Source organism: Paroedura picta, chromosome 5, assembly GCF_049243985.1.
Source record: "Paroedura picta isolate Pp20150507F chromosome 5, Ppicta_v3.0, whole genome shotgun sequence".
Taxonomy (NCBI): Eukaryota; Metazoa; Chordata; class Lepidosauria; order Squamata; family Gekkonidae; genus Paroedura; species Paroedura picta.
In genome coordinates, this window is record NC_135373.1 from 106,275,061 (window position 1) to 106,295,490 (window position 20,430).

The following is a 20,430-nucleotide window of genomic DNA, read 5'->3' on the forward strand; positions in this document are numbered from 1 at the left end:
CACGGTTTAATGTGAAGCCCTGCCTACGCCCAGTTCCTCCCCTGCCTGCCCCAAAACACTTGAGTTGTCAACCTCCAGATGAGTCCTGGAGATCTATCCAAGTGGCAAAGATCAGTTCCCTTGGAGAAAATGACCACTTTGGAGAGTGGGGTCTATTGCATTATACCTTTTATGAGATCCCTCCCCAAACTCTGTCCCCCCCAGGCTCCACCCCCAAAATCTCCAACCCACAGCTGCTTACCCTACCCTCCTCTAAATTCCATTTAGTAGTGTGATATCAAAATGTGACAAATTATTGGGAATATTTGTGTGGAACAATTTTTCCGAGCATGCGTTGTCAACTGACTCTGGGAAATCACACTTGTGTGTGTGATGAATAATTGTTATGCTTTTGGTGGCATCTGGAACCAACCTCTTGACCATCTTCAAGAAGGGTGATATGGGATCTTCTTTTCCAGAATCACGGTGTCAGTTCCTTGTTGAATGTTCCTCGAATCTTATTCTCCAATCCAGCTGCAAACATTGTTGTTGTTGGTAGGTGCGAAGTCGTGTCCGACCCATCGCGACCCCATGGACATCCTGTCCTCAAACATTAGCAGCCTTTAAAGGGCACTGCACCACAACTCATGCCTCCCCTAGTAAAACACACTGGATATTGTGCCCTGCCAGGTGAAAAAAAAAAAAAGCTGCCAAACACATGTTTATGAAGGAGCCTTTAGCAAGGGAAATGAAACACACAGTATTCAAATAATGGACCCCCAATCCTTGCAGCGAGACGTGGTAATGAGGAAAATCCTTCAGAGTGAACTCTAAGGCAGGGGTAGTCAACCTGTGGTCCTCCAGATCAGTGGTCCCCAACCTTTCTGAGGCTGGGGACCGGCAGGGTAACTGCCCCGCCTGCACATCACGCATGCGCGGCCCTGATTCCCTCTCCCCGCCCTCCCGCAGTAAGAAGCTTCCCGGGCCGCAAGCTTGTGGCCTGGGAAGTTTTTTTACTGCGGAGGGGGTGGGGAGAGGGAGCCGCGGCCCGACGCCATGGCCTTCGCAGCCTGGCACCGGGCCGCGGCCCGCAGGTTGGGGACCACTGCTCCAGATGTTCATGGACTACAATTCCCATGAGCTCATGGGAATTGTACTCCATGAACATCTGGAGGACCACAGGTTGACTACCCCTGCTCTAAGGCATTTTGTGTTGGTAACAATTACTATTCTTATTTGGACTTTTCTCAACTCCAGAGGACAACTTCCCTCAGACCGGTTTGATGAGCTTAGTAGAATACTCCATACTTGCATGGCTCGGGTAGACATGTTATGTAGGAACACTTTCCTGGAAGAAGGCACCACATCAAAGAATGGGACATATTTCTGGATAGACCTGCTTAGGAGTGACCCCCTGAACACTGATTCTGAGAGTAGTGGTGTGCATTAAGCCAGGGGCTCTTCAGACTCTCAGTAAATGCATTAGTGAATCTCTGAATGCATAGGAAATGTGATGAGTTCTCCTATTATTTATTGATACAGCACCATTGTTACATTCTTTCCATTGTAGCATATGAAATTGATAGATCCGTGCCCCAAGGGGCTTACAATGAAGTCTGATGGTGCAGGAGAGGGATTGAGGGGGCAGACAGGTGAATAGTAACAGACAGATGCATTTGTATGTACATAGATTTCCTTGCCACCTTGGGATGACATCAAGGACATTGTATATGTTAGGCAGAGGCAAATGTCAATTTTCAGATTGCCTGTGAAGGCCTAATCCTTCTTGAGAGAAAGCAGATGTAAACAAATTTCTGCACTGCAGCTTGCTAGATGAAAGACCGTGCACATGAATATGATCCCTCTCCAAATGTGCATTGGGGTGGGAAAGACCGGCTGTTGGTGCATTTGGGTACATTTTTGAATGCACATCTAGGGTACCTTTTGGATGCACATCTGTATTCACATTCTAGCACAACTAGTTGCAGGTAAACAGTAGTGCTGGGTCGGATTGGGTTGAAATTGTGGACAACTGGGAACTGCAGTCGATCCTGGTTTCTTGACAACATTACCGCCATGCTTCATGTCTTTACAATTTTTGTCACATTCAGGCTTCATAGTTCTGGTTAACCCTTTCACGTTTACTATCATCTACTCTATGAAGCCACCCAGAAATGGGGATCAAGTGAACAAGGCTGTCATTGAATCCAGAGGGAGAAGAGGAACCGTCCAAATGCCCTGCCTGGATCCTGATACAGCAGAGGGGGCTCTGTTGTCAGCTACCAAGAATTCACAGCAGCCACTACCAGCATGCCTTGATAAAGATACCATCTTGCAACCACCTTTCTGAAAATCTCATTGCAATTTATTGTTGTCTGTTGCTCTATTAGACAATCTGGACTGAAAAGCAGGAGAAATTGAAATGAGTCAGAAAGGAACCTCTCCCCTCCAGAGAATGAGCTACCATACGCTGATCAGGGCAGAGTCTGCACTTACGTTGTTTATTCCATTGTCAATCCTGTTGAATTCAGATCGATTTGAACTCGGGTCTTCCTCCCCCCCCCCATTGAAACAGGAAAGTATTCTGCATGTGGTTAGGGTAGTTCAGAAGGGGGGAGGGGAGACAAGCTTCTTTCTTTCTTTTCTTGAAGCGGGAGGGGGGGGGAGAGGATCGAAGAAGGCAGAGAAGGGAGAAAAAAAATCCAAGACCGACATACGTTGAGAGAAATTAGGGACTTCTCCTTTAAGGCAAGCTTGTCACATGAGTAGTTTTGGCCAATCAGAATGTTTCTACCACAGAGGAGAGGCCAGATTCAAAACAGTTTGCTTTCTTAATCCGAATCTTGAAATATTGAGCATTAAAAGCACTCTAAGATATTGCGCAATAAAGGTAGGGTCACTCCGGATCAATCCTTCTTGCTGCCGAAGGATAATTTAAATCGCCCCAAATCCAAAAGGAAATTGCATTCTGTGTAGACAGTAGGGACTGAATCGACCTGGGATTGGAATAAAAGCTCCGTGCAGTTTACACCCTGGTCTGTGGAATCTAGCCCAATACGCAAATACAAACATGCTCACCTTTCTCCTTCACACCAGTCCTTTTATTTTTGAAAGCAGGATGTGTAAAAAAAAAAAACACCCTTATAAAACACAAACACATTTTGTTTCCTTTCTTCAATTTAATTGACGTTATTTAGAAAAATAATCCGGCTTGAATGGCTTTGTGTTTGTGGGTGAATGTGCCTGTGTATGTGTTAAGGCACAATCAATGGGTAATTAACAGTTACACTGGCCAGGTATAACTTGGCTTTTTTTTTTTTTATTAACAGCAAATTCAGATACAAAGAAATACCTTTCCTACAACCAGCCCTCTAATGCATACAAAGAGGTTTTAAAAAAAGAAATCACCCATTAAATTATATATATATACATTCTGTCTTCTTCATGCATGCAAGAAAATAAAACGCTCTTTGTAACAAGGGTAATATTAAGGACATGTCTTTCTTTGTACCTGAAACTAGTGCAATTTAAAAAGTTTAACCTCAAGAAGATCTTGGGCCGTGCATTCCCTTCCTTAATGGTTGCAGGAGAAAGCCCTGTAAAGGCTATCTGTAAAGGTGCACCCCATTGCAACCCAATTTATTGCAACAGATTTGATTGTCTTTAAGGGGCAATAGGGTTCCCGTTTCTTTTTGCTGCACGAGCCCCCTGCTGCTACCATCCTGGAATTCACACTCAGTTGCATTAATCAAAACTAGGTTACATTAATTGAAAAAACTTTTGAAGGAATCCCAGTGATTACAGTCATGTTGAAAATTAAAAGGATTTAAAATAGCCTTTTTCAGAGGGGAGGGTGCATGTGTGGCGGTTCGGGTGGGGCAGACAACACAATACCAGGGCACATTTACTGGGTGGGATTCAAGAGGAGGAGCTTGGGTCTTCACAAGTGATAATGCCCCTTCCTTTTCCATTTGCCCCATGTTCTCCTCCCAGAGATCTATGACATTACAGTGGAAGGTCTGTGAAATATGAAGCCTGGGTGGGAAGGACAGCCAGATGCCACCAGTTTAGACTTGAATGGGAGCAAGTTCACAGTTGTAGCCCTTCCCACTTTGCAAATGCAGGTGGGAAGGAAGCCCTCTGGTTCTCTAGAGCAGGGGTAGTCAACCTGTGGTCCTCCAGATGTCCATGGACTACAATTCCCATGAGCCCCTGCCAGCGTTTGCTGGCAGGGGCTCATGGGAATTGTAGTCCATGGACATCTGGAGGATGACAGGTTGACTAGCCCTGCTCTAGAGTCTTGAACTGCCCACGTCCATTAGTTTCTAGCCTGTGCATGATCTATACATGTCCGATTCACCATAGTTTGCTCTACCAAGTCACCACACCAGATCTGGTTCATCAAGCAAAAGACTGGTCCTGACTGGGACACAATTATGGGACCTACCACAAGCTTATAACAGAGATGATGCCAGGCTGGCTTTACATGACATTCGAGAGTATTGATCCAGGCCTTGCTCAGGGACTGTGAGTCACTTGTCATTAGCGGCGTTAGAGGCAATCGCTGTCCGGGACACCTGCACAGCCAGTCCACATGGCACTCACAGTCCCACTCAGGCAAGGAAGCAGAGGGCAGTTTCCCAACTATGGTTGAGGCTGGGGCAGTGAAGGATGATCAGTGGGGTCCCCCTGATGTTGATTCTGGTCTCTTCCCCATCTGTGATTCTGGTCTCTACTCCCTCTTGAAGTAGGGTGCGGGAGGGGTTGGGGTTTCTGCCATGTTATTGCTGCTCTGCTGTTTTATTGTATTGTTAGTTATCCATTTTAATGGGTTTTAACGGGGGTTTTAGCTGGACTTTCGGTAACCCGCCATGAACCTCTCAGGAGTGGTGGGTAACAAATTAAATAATAACAACAATAACAACAACTAAATAAATGAATAAATTCCTTCTTGGCTGCTGAATGACGGAAGTCACAGCAGACCCCACAGGGCTGTCAAGACAGAAACAGAGGCTGTTGGCCATTGCTCACCTCTCTGTAGCAACTCTGGACATCCTTAGGGGGTCTCCCACCCAAGGACTAGCCAAGCCCATCCTGCTTTTATTCTGAGATCGGGCAAGATTAGGTAAGCCTGGGACATTTAGGTCAGGGTAAGCCTTTATGACACAGGCACAACACAAGTCATCTGAAAACATCAGTCCTCCTCTGTGAATGTTTGTACCCATCGCTTCCGGCAGGCAAGAACTTGCCACTGAACCCTGTATTCTCTGCTTGGGCAGGGAAGGTTAAAGCTGGCTCCCCCACCACATTTTTAGTGCCTCATCCATGGATAACTATGCAGAAGAGATGGGTGGGTAATGTTTGGTGGTGGACTGCTCACTTTTGTCGTCTTACTTGCAAGGCTGAGCTGGGCAGGCTGAGGCCTGGCAAAATTAGTAACTTTGCTGATTGGAGAACGTCCCTCTCAGTTTATGTGCTGAGTTCCTTGTCTGACTTCCTCTTTTTTCAGGCCTGTATGGACTCTAAACAAAACAACTAGGCATGATTAGGCACTTCAAATAAATCTTACTATCATTTGTGTTCATAATAACAACTGTGCTTTCATTCATATTCTGAATATGATTAATATCTAAATGTACATTGCTACTGGTTTCTCAGCCTCCTCATCCCCATTCCTGCTTATACCTCACACTTACCAAAGAGGCCCAAGATGAATATCACATCCTCTTTCGGAAAAGCAAAACTGAGGCCTGGGTAAATGACACAAATACTGTTCAGTGTAACACATGTGCACCCATACCTTATACGCTGAAAGGAATACATAAGGTAAACAAACCGAGAATTGTTGGTTTCTGAAAAAAACAAATACTAGTTGAATTCTGGGGGGAAGGGCACAATCTGTGAGAGGGACTTTCTGCAGATCAGAAAATGAAATGGCTTTCAAGCAAACAAGGGTAGGCAATTAGCTTCAATCAGTAATTGTTAAATTCAGCCGACAAGGTCTACTTTCCTGCAGTCCTTTGAACAAAGGACACAGTTGAAGACTGTAAGTAAATTAGATTTCCCTTAATTGGACAGATCTTAAAAAGCACAGCTGGAAGACACAAAATAACAGGAAGTTCACTCTCCATTCCCATGAAACATATCGGATGATGTAGAATGACTGGTTTGTTGTGTTTTAAGGGTCATAACATTTGTGCTTTTTACACCCATCACTAGATTTCTCATAACTCAGCCAGTTCCAGGTTTTGCACATTGTGAACTCGTCTACAGAATGATTTAATGGAGCTTGTGTATGATGGTTTCATTCACAGAGTGGACTCCCTCTGCAGAGAAGCAGCCCCCCTGCCCTTTCTCCTCCCCTCTGGGCACACACGTATGAAGTAGGTCAAGATTCAGTAACCTGCAGGGCTGAAATGCAAGCTAGTGACACTACCCTTTAAAATGTGGGTGCTTTGATTCAAGCCAGATGCAGTTCCAAACAAGTGATCTTTTTTTTTTCAAAAAAGGGGGCGACTTCTCCAGAATCCCAAAATAATAGAGCTTTGTGTAAAGAGCAAAAGCCAAGCTTTCGTTTCCACCTTCTCTTCCTCCCCCTCGCCCCAATGACAATCCAGAGCTCTCCACTTGATCAACACTCCCTAGTTCTGAAATGGAATTCTATTCTGCTTCCTGCTCACAGTAAATAAGACAGATGAGAACTGTAAAGAAAAGAATTCAATTTATTCTTCCCGTCCTGCGCTCCCCTTCGCTCCCCCTCCCTGCCTCTCAGGACACCTTTGTAGATAAAAACTGTGGGACTAGATCATAAATAGTTCTCCGGTTGTCTTTTAGGTTGTGCAGCCCATCGGTAAGTCAACATAAAAGGAAAGAAACGGCGATTTTTGAAAGTGGACGTCTGCAGCGCTGTTCATTAAGCTTGCAAAGAGTGCCGTGTCAGAAGGCATTTATTGGTAATGAAGAATGTATTCGTGTCTTAAAACAATTTCTAGGCAATCATCTAAGCGTTCAATCAAAATGTTCTTGTCTTGAACAAACAATGCATACAGGCCAAGTGCAACCAGCGTACTTGCCTTCCCTAGCAGGGTCATATTCTCATATTTCTACGTAAGCACAATGTTCATGTGATTAAAAAAAAAAAAACCCCAAACAAACACTCACAGTGAAACATTTTAACAGGCTGGCTAGTAGACAGATGGCCAGACTCACCTGGAGAAATGGAACAATACAATACGGATATGCTTCCAAGATCAGCATGAGCAACTGCCTTCATAACTGTCGAAAGAGACATGTGGCCAGAAGTGTGGAAGAGAGATTGATTTCCAGACAATGTTGAAATCAACCCCTGGCAGTAAAATAACCTCTGCTTTCTGGCTGCATTCTCCAGTGATGCCCAGTTCCATGAATTGCTAAGTTTTGTTCATGCAGTACAAAAGCCATCGTGTGGATCCTGTAATTCCAGTGACTGTCCCTTGAAACCTGGCTACAGCATACGTAATCTAGTGGAACTACAATGTGAGCAAATTTTAGGATTGGCTCAAAAGCTTTCATTGCTACAAATGTGCACTGGGGTGCTTTTCCAGGTCACGCTGGATACTGAGGAATAAGTGGGTTATTGATTCCCGTGTCATAAGTAGCTGAAGCACATGAGACCTAAGCCAAGATTGTCCCAAAGGTTTTCTCAAAGGTTTTCAGGGAAACACTTTCCAGTCCTACGCAAAATCTATTACCGTTCTTGGCAGCTCTGCATCTTTGGACAATAGCAGGCCTTTTAGTAGTCCTTCCTTAAAAAAATACTGCCAAGCAATTGTGTGGAATTCTGGAAACCTGGCCTTTACAGTGCTGTTGTAAAGCTTAATGGGTGTGAAACACTACAAACCCCCCGAAACTGTATCATGGGGCGGTTAAGTGAGTCAATCCTAACAGGAATGTTCTGAAATATGCACATATTTCTAGGGCCATCTTGTCCCAAACAGTCAATTATTCCTGCTTAGGCAGCCAGTTCCTCCTTGTCTAAGTTGGTTCAGGGCTGGACTTTTGGACCATTTAATGCTAAGGATACATACAACTTGCTGGCCCAGAAAATGACAGGACACCCAAGAAGCCTCTGTGATAATGCTTGGGATGAGCATTATCCAGGTCTGAAGTCTGGCCTGAGCGATAGTGCTGATCGACCAAGTCAAAAGTTTCCAACCAGAGCTGCAGTGTTAGGAGGATGTTAGAGAAGATCAGTTGGGTCCACCTATATGTCCTTGCCATATAGAGTGGTGAAGATCAATTGGGTCCACCATTTGACTGTCCTTGCCATATAGAAATCTAATACTCAGAGTCTTCTAGGATGGAAACCCTGGAAGACCAAGACCAAGACTCCCTTGTATTGCCAGACCATTGACCTTTCAAGATGAGTGTTGTCTACTCTGATAGGCAATGACTCTCCAGCTCTCAGAAAAAGGTCTTCCACATCAACTACTGTCTGATCTTGATTCCCATGGAGAAAAAAGGTGGGGTGTAAATTAAGTAAATAATAAAATGAACAAAGTTTTAAAATCTGCTACTCAGGAGTCTGATGGTGCTGACAAGATAAATTAATTCCTAAAGAAACAGAGCACTGCTGCCATAAATAATGGGTGAGATGCAATGACTCCCCTTCTGCTAAGAGAGGTATCTTCCACTAAGTGAACAGAAGGAGCATTCCTCAGCTGCCTCCTCATTCAGTGGAAGGATGTCAACTCATACGTCACCACCACCAGTCATTCTCCTTGAATGTCAAACAAAGGCATGCCAAAAAAGGGAACCGGGACAACAATGCTATTAACAATAAATCCAGCAGAGATTGGAAGATGATTCTCTTGAAAAGATACATTCACGTTTCTTTCAGTCACAGACTTTCAATATTATGTATGTATTTTAAAAATTAGCTATCCATCCCTTCCAGCACTGAAAAGGAAACCCATTTTCATACCAAGTTCAATATCCTCCTCTTTCAAAACAACTGCCACCAGTATTTGTAACATACATAGTATTACAAGGTGTTTCGTTTGAGTACATGGCCCCATGTAAGCTGGGCATCATTTAATACTATACTCTTTACAATGGGCTCTTTTAAGATTATCTGCTGCTCAGAAGATAATGGTGGCTTGCTTTCTGGTTAAGTAATGAGGAAAAAGTCATATTACTAACAGCCGAATGACCATGTACTTCGTTCTGGGGCAAACCACAGTGGTGTGTGACACAAGAGTGTGAAAGTCCAATAGCTTTGAATTCTTGGCTATTATCAAGTGACTGTCACCACACACTTAAGGCAGCACTTTCTATGTAGCAACAGATCATAAGACCCGTGTGTTACCTTGGGACAATGCAATTTTGTTGTTCGGAAACATCAGAGAGGAAATGGGGCCAGAGATAAATCCAAAAAACAAGAAAAATCTCTTGCTGGAGTAGATGTGTCAAGACCACCCAAAGAAGTAACACCAAGTCTGAGAATGTTGTGGTTAGCAGAAGGTTATTTTGCTGTGGTATTAACAGCTGAAGTTGCTCCTTCAGGCTACTATGAGTGCATTGCCTACTTAGTTGTGAGTTCCTCCAATGGAGGTTCCTGATTGCTGTCATGCTTTGAAGTCTCTGGCTTGCTCCCTTCATGGGAGAGATTGGAATCTGCTTGGAATTCTGGGTATACCTGTGTATGACACTTTAATACAGTCATTAGAAGAAAGGACTAAAGTTCAAACTAGACAAGATGGTGCTGATTACTTTCCTGATCTCAAGGAGCACCTTAAAGTTCCTACTAACTCCACTGGGGGAAACATAACGGGCACCATAGAGTTGACACATATATTTCCCTCAATGCACGTGTGGGATTTGTGAAGTTTGAAAACGGGCATAGGCAGAAGAAGACTTAACACTCTCCCCTCTGATGCAATCAGTTCTAAACTGCACTAGGGTCTGTCATGGCTGTGATTTCCCAAGAGAAAACATACTGGATCTTCACTGACTCAAACCAGACCATAGGTGACCTTTGCTCCCAGTGGATAAATGTTGGGCCTTCCATAGCATATGGCTGTTGGCAGACAAGTGTGTCTTAACTCACAAATCTGAGAATCCTGAGGCTTCACAAGTCATTCCAGCTTGGAGATCCAACCCTCCTGGGGCCCTTGAACTTAGCTCGGCCCTACTGTTTCTAATTATTCTCCTGAATTCATCACTGGTGAAATATTCGGCCACAAACGGATATTAAGAACAGAGGCAAGAGTTCCAGCAAGAAGAGTGCATTTTCTTTTTGCACACCATGTTGTATTTCAGCGCCTAGTGTGGAATCAACTGTGTAATTAAATAAGCATAAATAACACAAAGGCTAAGACTTATGAAGAATGCCAAAAGAAAAAAATCATCAGGACACAATGAACATATCCCTCCCCCAAACAGTCTAGCAGGAACTAGTCACCGCTAGGGCTACAGGCTCTGCGATCTCCTTACTCCCCAAATGGGAGTGTCCTCCTCTTTTTGACAATTTAAATAATAAATTTTGACTATGCTGCTCGCAGCATCATTCAAAAAAAAAAATTAACTTACAAAATAACCCATTCTTCATATGTAATTATGACAAATAAATTTCTTAAATAAAACAGCTGTTTTTCTTTTCTTTTCTTTCTCTCTCTGGCTCATTCCAACTTCAGGTAGCTTGGCATTGAGTAATTGAACATTAAAAAATCAAGTTTGTAGACTTCATACAGCTGTGTTTGGTGTTCCGAGCTGATGTTCTGGAAGAACTCTGTGGTCATTTCATCAGTAGTTCTTGTAGACTTTGCATAGGTGGGGAACTTGAGATAGTTGCCTACTCCTGCAAGCTGAAGGACATAGTTGGAATCCTCTTCGAGTGTCTCGTATTTCCCTATGAGGTCATAATGGATGTGGCATGGATGGCAGAGGGAATAGACCGTTTGCCAGTGTTCGTTGAACGGCTCTTCTTTTTGGGTGTGAGGGTCTATGAGATAAGCCACAAATTCCTCAAATTTCACATCATCCCCTTTGTGCAGAGCCTCCTGGGTAGCATTTTTCCTTTGGCGTTTCACTATTTTGGTGCCATACCTCTTGTGAAAGGAGGTGTTGTACTTCTGGGTGAATTTGTTTCTGTAGGCTGATACCAGTCTTTCGAAAGGCTCGCGGACGAACAGGAACTTCATGTAGTTTTTCAAGCGGTGATTGATTTCTGGGATGCTGTACTGGTTGAGTGTCTTCAGGTTGGACGAGACGTGAGCTTCGTTGGCTGGGATCTCCATGGGATCGCTATACTTGCCCTTCCCTGTCAAGACCATCATGACTCTCTTCCAGTTGGTGCAGGCCACTTTGGGTACATAGCAATAGATCAACTCATGGTCTTCATCTACCACCAGGTGTTTAAGGTCATTCGGCGTCAGCACACGGCGCTTCCGGCTGGACAGGCTGTTGGTTCGGCATGTGTCTGTCACTTGATCCCTCCGGATCTGATGAAGGATCGCTGTGCTGGACAATTCCAACTGCAAAAGAAAACACAAATAGGGACAACTCAGTACAGCTCAAAAAGCCTGGCTGCTGTCTTCTGCTTCTTCTGCTCCTCTGCACTCGCGTACGTCTAATCACCACATCAGCATTCTCATCACACGTCTGGGTGTAAAAATAGTTCAGAAATCATACATCATTTTAGCTCGAGGCATGTTAGGCAGAAAGCGACATGGAGCTTAAGACCACCTGCTTAAAGCAGGGTTCCTTGATAGCCAAACAAAATACTCTATCTGGAGAAAAACACTGATTTCTATTGCCATTATTCCTTTTGCTGCAGGCAGTAATTCCAAAACCGCAATGCTTATTTTACATCAGGAAGAAAATGCATTCGTTGGGTGGCTTTTAAGGGAAGGTCTCCTGGCTGCAGCTTCCTGATGGCGGCAAAGGAGTAGGTATGCTCGGCTGCTGCACCAAAATAACCCAAAAGTCCAATGAATGGCACCTTAAAGAATGACTACATTTAGTCCTGAATGGGGAGAAAAGTGGGATATACATTAATACATCAGTGCAAATGCACTGATTTCCATACGAGCTCTCATGAGCTGTGACTCATACGGAAATATTGCTAAATAAATAAATAAAGATGCTGCTGGACTTTTGTTAATTTTGCAGCTCCCTATGCTCCTAATTGGGCAGTTAGGAACACAGCAAGTCACCTAAACAAAGAGCTTTGTAGTTTGCAGGGACGATCTTCATAAGTGAAGAAGATCCACAATGGTCCAGCCTCTGCTAGAACACTCCATGCATAAGGGAATAACACTGGCAAAGCAGCCATTTCCCCCAGAGGAACTGATCTCCATCTCCTGGAGATGAGCTGTAAGCCCGGGGACCCCCAGGTCCCACCAGGGGAGTGGCATCTACAATATAGTGTTCTGGAAATTTCACAAGCAACGCAGAAAGGAGACCATCAGTGGCTGAGATTTTCATCCATATTGGGGTTGCCAGTCTCTAGGTGGGGTCTGGATATTTCTTGGAATGGTGTCCAGACTACAGAAACCAGGCACCGTGGAGAAAATGGCTGCTTTGGAGGGTGGACTTTATGGCATCATGTTCCTGCTAAGCACTATGTACTCCTTAAACCCTGTCCTCCTTAGGCTCCTCCCCCAAGTCTCCAGGAATTTCCCACCCCAGAGTTGGCAGCCCTATAAACGATCTATTGATGAGAGACATGAGCTGCTTATGAAAGTAGAAATGCAGGGGGTTGGACTAGATGACCTATGAGGTCCCTTCCAACTCTATTATTCTATGATTCTATGATTTCCCCGGCTTTCATCAACGGGGCTAAACTAGTCGGCACAGCCAGATTGGCCTCAACAATGGCCCTGATTGCCAGGTTTGAACAATTCAGAGGAAGCCAGCGTTGCTCTCTCCAAGAGGTTTAAGAGCTGTACAATAATACAGCTTGATGCGAAATGTATTTTTCTGTGCTCCTTGTCTGAAATGCTTTCACTCCCTGAGTTTTATATATAGACAAGGAACCCTTCCTGTCCCTGCAGTCAAAGACATTTCTAAAGGAAGCGCAGAACTCTAGCTAACCTTTCCTGCCCAGACACAGCAGGAGGTCACAGATTTCAAAACACCAACAAAAAGGAGCCCACAATGTGCTCTTGCTGCTGATGTCTGTCTCACTCAAGGATTAATCGCCTTGGCTCCCACTCCTTGGCTATGACCTTGGCAAGCCTAATAAAACCTGGGGCTATTTCAGCTGTTCCCAGAGGACGGCAGCTGCTCAAAAGTCCTTTCTTGAAGCGACTTTTGGTCTCATCCCTGGTCTCTACTGGTGAAATCCAGAAGAAATTAAGGGCACTCTCCCCTTTAATGGGCAGTGTTTGTCTCATCACCACCAATTTAAGGAGAAGTGTAGAGTTCTACATCTGGGTCACAAAGACGAGAAGTGTGCATACTGTATGGAAGATACACTTCTGGGTAGCAGTGTGTGTGAACCAGTTTGTTGTAGTGGTTAAGAGTGCGGACTTCTAATCCGGGTTTGATTCCACGATCCCCCACATGCTAGGTGACCTTGGGCTCGCCTCGGCACTGATAAAAGTTGTTCTGACCGAGCAATAATATCAGGGCTTTCTCTGCCTCACCTCCCTCACAGGGTGTCTGTTGTGGGGAGAGGAAGGGAAGGCAAAGGTAAGCTGCTTTGAGACTCCTTTGGGTAAAGCGGCATATAAGAACTAATTCTTCTTCTTCTTCTTCTTCTTCTTCTTCTTCTTCTTCTTCTTCTTCTTCTTCTTCTACAAGGGCTGAGTAATTCTCATGTTATGTCCAATGGATGTACAGCCGAACTTATCATTTAAACCCCACATTCATCCCAGTTGCTGGATTCATTTGTGAAGTGAATGTACATTGGCTATTTCTTACAAACAAATTATGCAGGAAGTTCACAGTAACTGGTGAACACAATTGGTGTTCTACACAGCCAGGAATGGAGTAGAAGAGGTCTATGGCTTTCCTGTAGTGTCTACAGGAGACGGTTAAAGTCTGAATGCCTCTTGCCTTGAAATTCTACAGCAGGGGTAGTCAACCTGTGGTCCTCCAGATGTCCATGGACTACAATTCCCAGGAGCCCCCTGCCAGCATTTGCAGTTTGACTAACCCTGTCTACAGGGTCATTTTAAGCTGGTTGCAACCTGATATAAATCAATCAATAAGTAAATAATCTACCAAAGGAACTGGAAGAGTCTAGTCTTATTATTGCTTCTTCTTCCCACTGGGGACAGAGTTCCTGAGCTCCTTTTCTCTGCAGCAAACTATTTGTTGTTGTTGTTTTTTTAATTAAAACTGATTATGGAATGGAAATAATTGGTTTGTGAACAGGACGCAACTGATTAAACCGCAAAACAAAAGGGCCAAGGGAAAGTGGTTGGGAGGAGTAGAACCTTTGCTTTAGGATTCCTTTGGGTAATCTCGCCCGTGGGGACAGAGATTCTGAAGAGAGGGAGTATAATTCTATTTTAGGTGCTTCAGTCCTGGACTGAGATAAAGGAATGACTGAGGAGCATGGAAGCAGGTTGGTCTAGATAACAGGAGATAAAAAGCTCCTTCTAGCTCACAACTAGGCTACCTGGTGAACTTTCCTATTTCTTCAAATCCCTTGATGCAGCAAGATAACAAAGCAGCTGCAGTATTTTCTCTGGTCCTGTCTTACACACACACACACACCTGTGAGGTACATTGCACAAAATAATTACTAATATAAAAAGCATCATCCAAAGTCATAAGATTAAGTATAGCTGCTAGCCAGTCTCGGGGCTTTGAGTCATCACAACATCCACGCAGTGGCCAAAAGGTCAAACTATGGGATTAATGATCGTGCAGCCTTTCTGAAACGTACCTAAGATTTGGAAAGTCCCCAGAGGAAGGGAAGTCTGCAGCAGGGGAGCTGCAAGAAAACATCTGTATGCACTCAGAGCATTGCTTAGTTTGGAATGGGGGGATTAATTTGGAATGAATTTATTTGGAATGAATTTGTTCTAGACAGCACAATGAAGCCCCGGAGATACTATGGGCTGGCACACTAGACGATAGAATCAAAGAGTCATAGAATCATAGAATCATAGAGTTGGAAGGCACCTCATGGGTCATCTAGTCCAACCCCCTGCACTATGCAGGACATTTACAACCCTATCGCTCATCCACTGTAACCTGCCACCCTCTTGAACCTTCACAGAATCAGCCTCTCCGCCAGATGGCTATCCAGCCTCTGTTTAAAAATTTCCAAAGATGGAGAACCCACCACCTCCCGAGGAAGCCTGTTCCACTGAGAAACCACTCTAACTTTCAAGAACTTTTTCCTGATGTTTAGAGGGGAAATCTTTTGAATTAATTTCATCCCATTGGTTCTGGTCTGTCCCTCCGGGGCAAGAGAGAACAACTCTGCTCCATCCTTGATATGGCAGTCTTTAAAATACTTGAAGACGGTTATCAAATCTCCTCTCAGTCGTCTCCTCTCCAGGCTAAACATGATTCTACGATTTATCTGCTATTCCAAAATGTGGGAAAAGGCATTTTCATGGCTCTACCTCAGGAGCGGGGACACAGCGTAGGGGTGCCAGCCTCTAGGTTGGACTGGGGGATCCCTCATAAGTACAGCTCATCTCCAGACTACAGAGATCAGTTCCCCTGGAGAAAATGCACTCTATGGCAGTGGTCCCCAACCCCCGGTCCGGGGACCGGTCCCGGTCCGTGGATCAGTCAGTACCGGGCCACGGCTCCTTCTCGTCCTCCTCCCCCGCTGCTGCCTCAGGGGCTGCCCTGGCACTTTGCCGCCCGCTCACCTTTGGTGCTCTCCAGCGGCCGCCATGGCTGGGGCTCCCCCTCAGTGTGACACTGCGAAGGTGCTGCTGGCAGCGCCCCCCAGTGGGTGGTGGGTAGTTAGGGGCGCCGGCACGAAAGCAAGCGGAGAAGGGGCTCAGGCGGCAATGGCAATGTCCCTCTGCAAAAGACTACCCCACCGGGCCCCAGTAAAATTGTCAAGCGTTGACCGGTCACCGGTGATAAAAAGGTTGGGGACCACTGCTCTATGGCACTGTACCCCTCAGAGGTCCCCTTCCTCCCGAGGCTCCATCCACAAATCTCCAGGAGTTTCCCAACCTGGACCTGGCAACTCTAACCCTCCATACCCCACCCATGGCCAGGGGTTCCCTGGCAACTCTAAAACAGTGTGAATTCAGACAACTAGTGACTTCTGGAATGACTGAGCCTTAACTCACGGGGTAAGTTCTCCCATTGACATTGACGGCTGAATAATGCCTCTCAAAAGGAAAATATGCCGTGTTATCTCTATCATCTGTGGCAGAGCAAGAACGAATTTCTGATATCTAAGTCAACACACAAGTATTCATAAAGCTTCTATTCCTGCCTTGAACTTGAGGTAAGTGTATATTCCAGAAAAGGGGGGGGGAAGTAAATGAATTTAATGTAGGTTTTATTTTTCTTTTTTTAAAAAAGCTGCCAGCTGCGTGCAGAATACAAATCGGCTGCTGCACAAAGAAAAGCAGCAGAAATATTCTTTGCTGATAACTGAGCAGAGGTATTGGCATGGAAAAATTTCTGACAGGCTGTATAAAAAAAGGGGAAAGTAGTGTTAAAGCATTTTTTTTTTGCTACTCTAAACTCAGAAAGAAATTGGGAGGGGGCAAAATCCAGATTAACCTACTCAAGAATCCATGGCAAACAAGGAAATGAATACCCACGGCAAAAGGCTGTGCCCTCAGCAGGCAGGGGGCACTCAGTTCTTATGGTCCAGTGTCAACACATGTATTATAGAATCATAGAGTTGGAAGGGGCCACACAGGCCACCTAGTCCAACCCCCTGCTCAACGCAGGATCAGCCCAAAGCATCCTAAAGCATCCAAGAAAAGTGTGTATCCAACCTTTGCTTGAAGACTGCCAGTATTCTGAAACACGCCTCTAAGTAGCCATGGATATCAAACTCACTGAACCCAGGTTGAATGCTCTTTAATACTTGGCAAATTGCAATCTGGATTAGGGTTGTCAGGTCCTCTCTGAGCATTGGAGGGGGACAGGGGGTAGGGTTGCTACCTCCAGGTAGGGTAGCTCCTGGAGATTTGGGGGTAGAGACTGAGGAGGGCAGGAGCCTCACTGGGGTACAATGCCATAGAGTCCACCCTCCAAAGCAGCCATTGTCTCCTGGGGAACTGAGAAAACATCGTCTGGAGATAAACTGTAATTCCAGGAGATCCCCAGGCCCCACCTGGAGGCTGGAAACCCTGACCTGGATGCATCTCAAAGAATCTATATGGCAGGTTTAATGCTGCAGCCTGATTCTGAGAAAGGTAATCAGCATTCATTCTTATTTTTATATTCATTCATTCATTCATTCATTCATTCATTCATTCATTCATTCATTCATATTTCTCACTCACCACTATTGCAAAACATCTCACGGCAGGTTAAAATAAAAAATAAAACCCTACATAGATTAAAAACCTCAAAACAGCTGCCTCCAGTGGTGAGAAAATAAAAAAAATCCAACCCCCCTCCCTTTCCCCCCTCCTCCCCCCCAGCGCCTCAAAGGAAACTCCCAGGGGTGCCTGCTATTCCTGATAAGGTTTGCCTTAAATATGATTGTTCTTAAATATGGAGGGGTCCCTAGATCTTCCGGCCTGGCAAAAGAGCTCCGTCTTATATATATTACCTCTCTACCATCTGAAGTGTCTAAAGTACTGCACAAAAAACCCCGCATAAGAACACACAAAACAGCAAAGAAAATCACAAAGAACTCCAGTTTGGTGTAGTGGTTAGGAGTGCAGACTTCTAATCTGGCATGCCGGGTTCGATTCTGCACTCCCCCACATGCAACCAGCTGGGTGACCTTGGGCTCCTCACAGCACTGATAAAGCTGTTCTGCCCAAGCAGTGATATCAGGGCTCTCTCAGCCTCACCCACCTCACAGGGTGTCTGTTGTGGGGAGAGGAAAGGGAAGGCGACTGTAAGCCGCTTTGAGCCTCCTTCGGGTAGGGAAAAGCGGCATATAAGAACCAACTCTTCTTCTTCTTCTAAAGTCTGCAACACACTTCAAAAGTAAAAGTCTCTGAAGAGCCTAGTAGAATGGACAGTGTTTCACCATTTCCCCTAAAGCCCAGTAAAACTGGAACAAGCCAGGCCTCACTCGGGAACGCAACTGAAAATCCTGACGCCAAATCAGAGAAGGCATCACTGGCAGCCCTCGCAGTAGAAAACCTCCGAGAAGGAGAACAGAGGAACATCTCCACCATCAAAGGGGTTCTCAGGGGCTGCATGGCCCTGCACAGACTGCCCCAAGCACATATCCTTTTCCAATTACAGTCCATGGGGCTCCTGACATGCAAGAGCCCTTCAGGGAAAAACTCTGGCATTTGTCGGAACAACGAAGCAGAGAAAAGGGTTAAACCCCCAGTGCCCAGTGCCATGGCCTCGATCCAGGCCTGGAAAAGAAGAGGCTGCCGCTCAAGATTAAAAGCGGCAACAGGAGGTTCATTCATGTGTCATTCACTTAATGTGTCATTTGGCCGAGACAGAGACATTTGAAGTGTTACATGCCCTGCAGGTAAGACAGATGGAGCGCTCTTTCGGTGCATAAAGCCAAATGACAAGGCTGGGAAAGAGCCTAAGCATCACAAATCAAGCCATGCCAGGTTTGTACATGGGGTCACATTTCACTTAACAAAAGATGTACCACCACCCCTCCCCCCCTCCCCCGCACACATACATTTTACTAACATTGTTTTGCCAGCGTTCTTCAAGAAGAAGAAGAGTTGGCCGCTTTTCCCTACCCGAAGGAGGCTCAAAGCGGCTTACAGTCGCCTTCCCTTTCCTCTCCCCACAACAGACACCCTGTGGGGTGGGTGAGGCTGAGAGAGCCCTGATATCACTGCCCTGTCAGAACAACTTTATCATTGCTTTGGTGAGCCCAAGGTCACCCAGCTGGCTGCATGTGGGGGAGTGCAGAATCGAACCAAGCTCGCCAGATTAGAAGTCTGCACTCCTAATCACTATACCAACACTGGCTCTCCTCAAGTATGTTGACCGAAAAGAAACCCATACCTCGGCATCAAATTACCCCAAACCTTCACCTTCTTGTTATTACCTGCCAGACTCCATAATAAGCTTTCTTCTATGATCATTTTATGGGAGGTCTTTACTTTTCCAAATATAGCTATGGGAGGAGGCATTTTCATGGAGGTAAACAGCATGGACTGGAGCCAGCATGGTGTGGTGGTTAAGAGGAGTGGCCTTGAATCTGGAGAGCCAGCTTTGATTCCCCGCTCTGCCACATGCAGCCAGCGGGATGACCTTGGGCCAGTCGTAGTTCTGTTAGAGCAGTCCTGTCAGAGCTCTCTCAGACCCACCTACGTCACAAGATGTCTGTTGCGGGGAGAGGAAGGGAAGGTGATTGTAAGCCGCTCTGAGACTCCTTCAGGCAGTGAAAAACGGGGTATAAAAAACAACTTCTTCCCTGCACCTTTTCCCTGATGAACTGCCATGCCTAAACTGCTTTTTGCCCCCCCCCCCACTCGAAATTTCCCCAGCAGGAGTGTTTTTTTTCCAGTGGGGAAAAAGACAGGGAAAGAAAGGGACCAACAGCCCTTCTCTTGTCCTTGAAAAGGCAGCCCCAGCAGCTGTTTTGGGAAGGAAGGGAGTGCAAAATGAACCCAGAAGGATACATAACACAGAGTTCTGTGAAACCCCCAAGCTTGCACATCTGCACCAATAGTTTGTTTAGTCCAACTGGAAGTGTGCCTTCTTTTCTTTCTTCTTCAAAGCAAATTCCTCTTGGCATCCATTTCTCCTTTGAGTCAAAAGGATGGCATGCCTGATTAATCATCCAATTCTGCCTCATTTGTTAAGTAGATTAATAGCAAGTCATATTTTCAAAAAGTCTAAATTATCTTGACATTTACAAATCTCTCTTCAGTTTTAGCAAGAACATCCAACTATATCCTCAAGAGTGCTGGAGGACATCTCAGACTTTTGACGTCTCATCACAGCCATGTTCTTCTAACTTGACTCTGGAGATGCCTGAGGATCTACGAGTCCTTGGTAAGGACGAAGGGCAAGCCCTTATTTCATCCATGTGGTTATTATGAAAATGGAGCTCAGTTTTCTTGGAATGGGGATAGGGAATGGATCAAAAGTGGCTTCCTCCTCTTTTGAAGAGTAAGACCCTGTAGAGATGCTGTTGCACTCACTTCCTGGTCACGAGCCAGAAAAAGCACTGATTGGTCACTGTAAACCAATAACCCAGCCGTAGGAATTCTAATTGGTTGAGTGGCACCAAGGAAGTTCAGCCCAAGAATGGTCATCATATGTTTCAGTGTAGAGATAGAAACTTCTCTCTGCTCCCATAACATCCAATTGCGGTTTTCAATTGAATATTGGAAGAACACCGTAGAACACATGGGC

At 45.3% G+C, this 20,430-nt stretch overlaps 1 protein-coding gene across 4 annotated transcripts in view; it reads right to left on the minus strand.

Annotated features, from left to right (window-relative positions):
* Positions 1 to 10,228: 10,228 nt before the first annotated feature.
* CHST11 (carbohydrate sulfotransferase 11) overlaps positions 10,229 to 20,430 on the minus strand; it is a 232,782-nt gene continuing 222,580 nt past the window's right edge. For all 4 annotated transcript variants that reach the window (XM_077339725.1, XM_077339726.1, XM_077339728.1 and 1 more), the window contains exon 3: positions 10,229 to 11,492. In XM_077339725.1, coding sequence (XP_077195840.1) covers positions 10,638 to 11,492 — 855 coding nt within the window. In that variant the 3' untranslated portion in view covers positions 10,229 to 10,637. The remainder of the gene's footprint in view (positions 11,493 to 20,430) is intronic.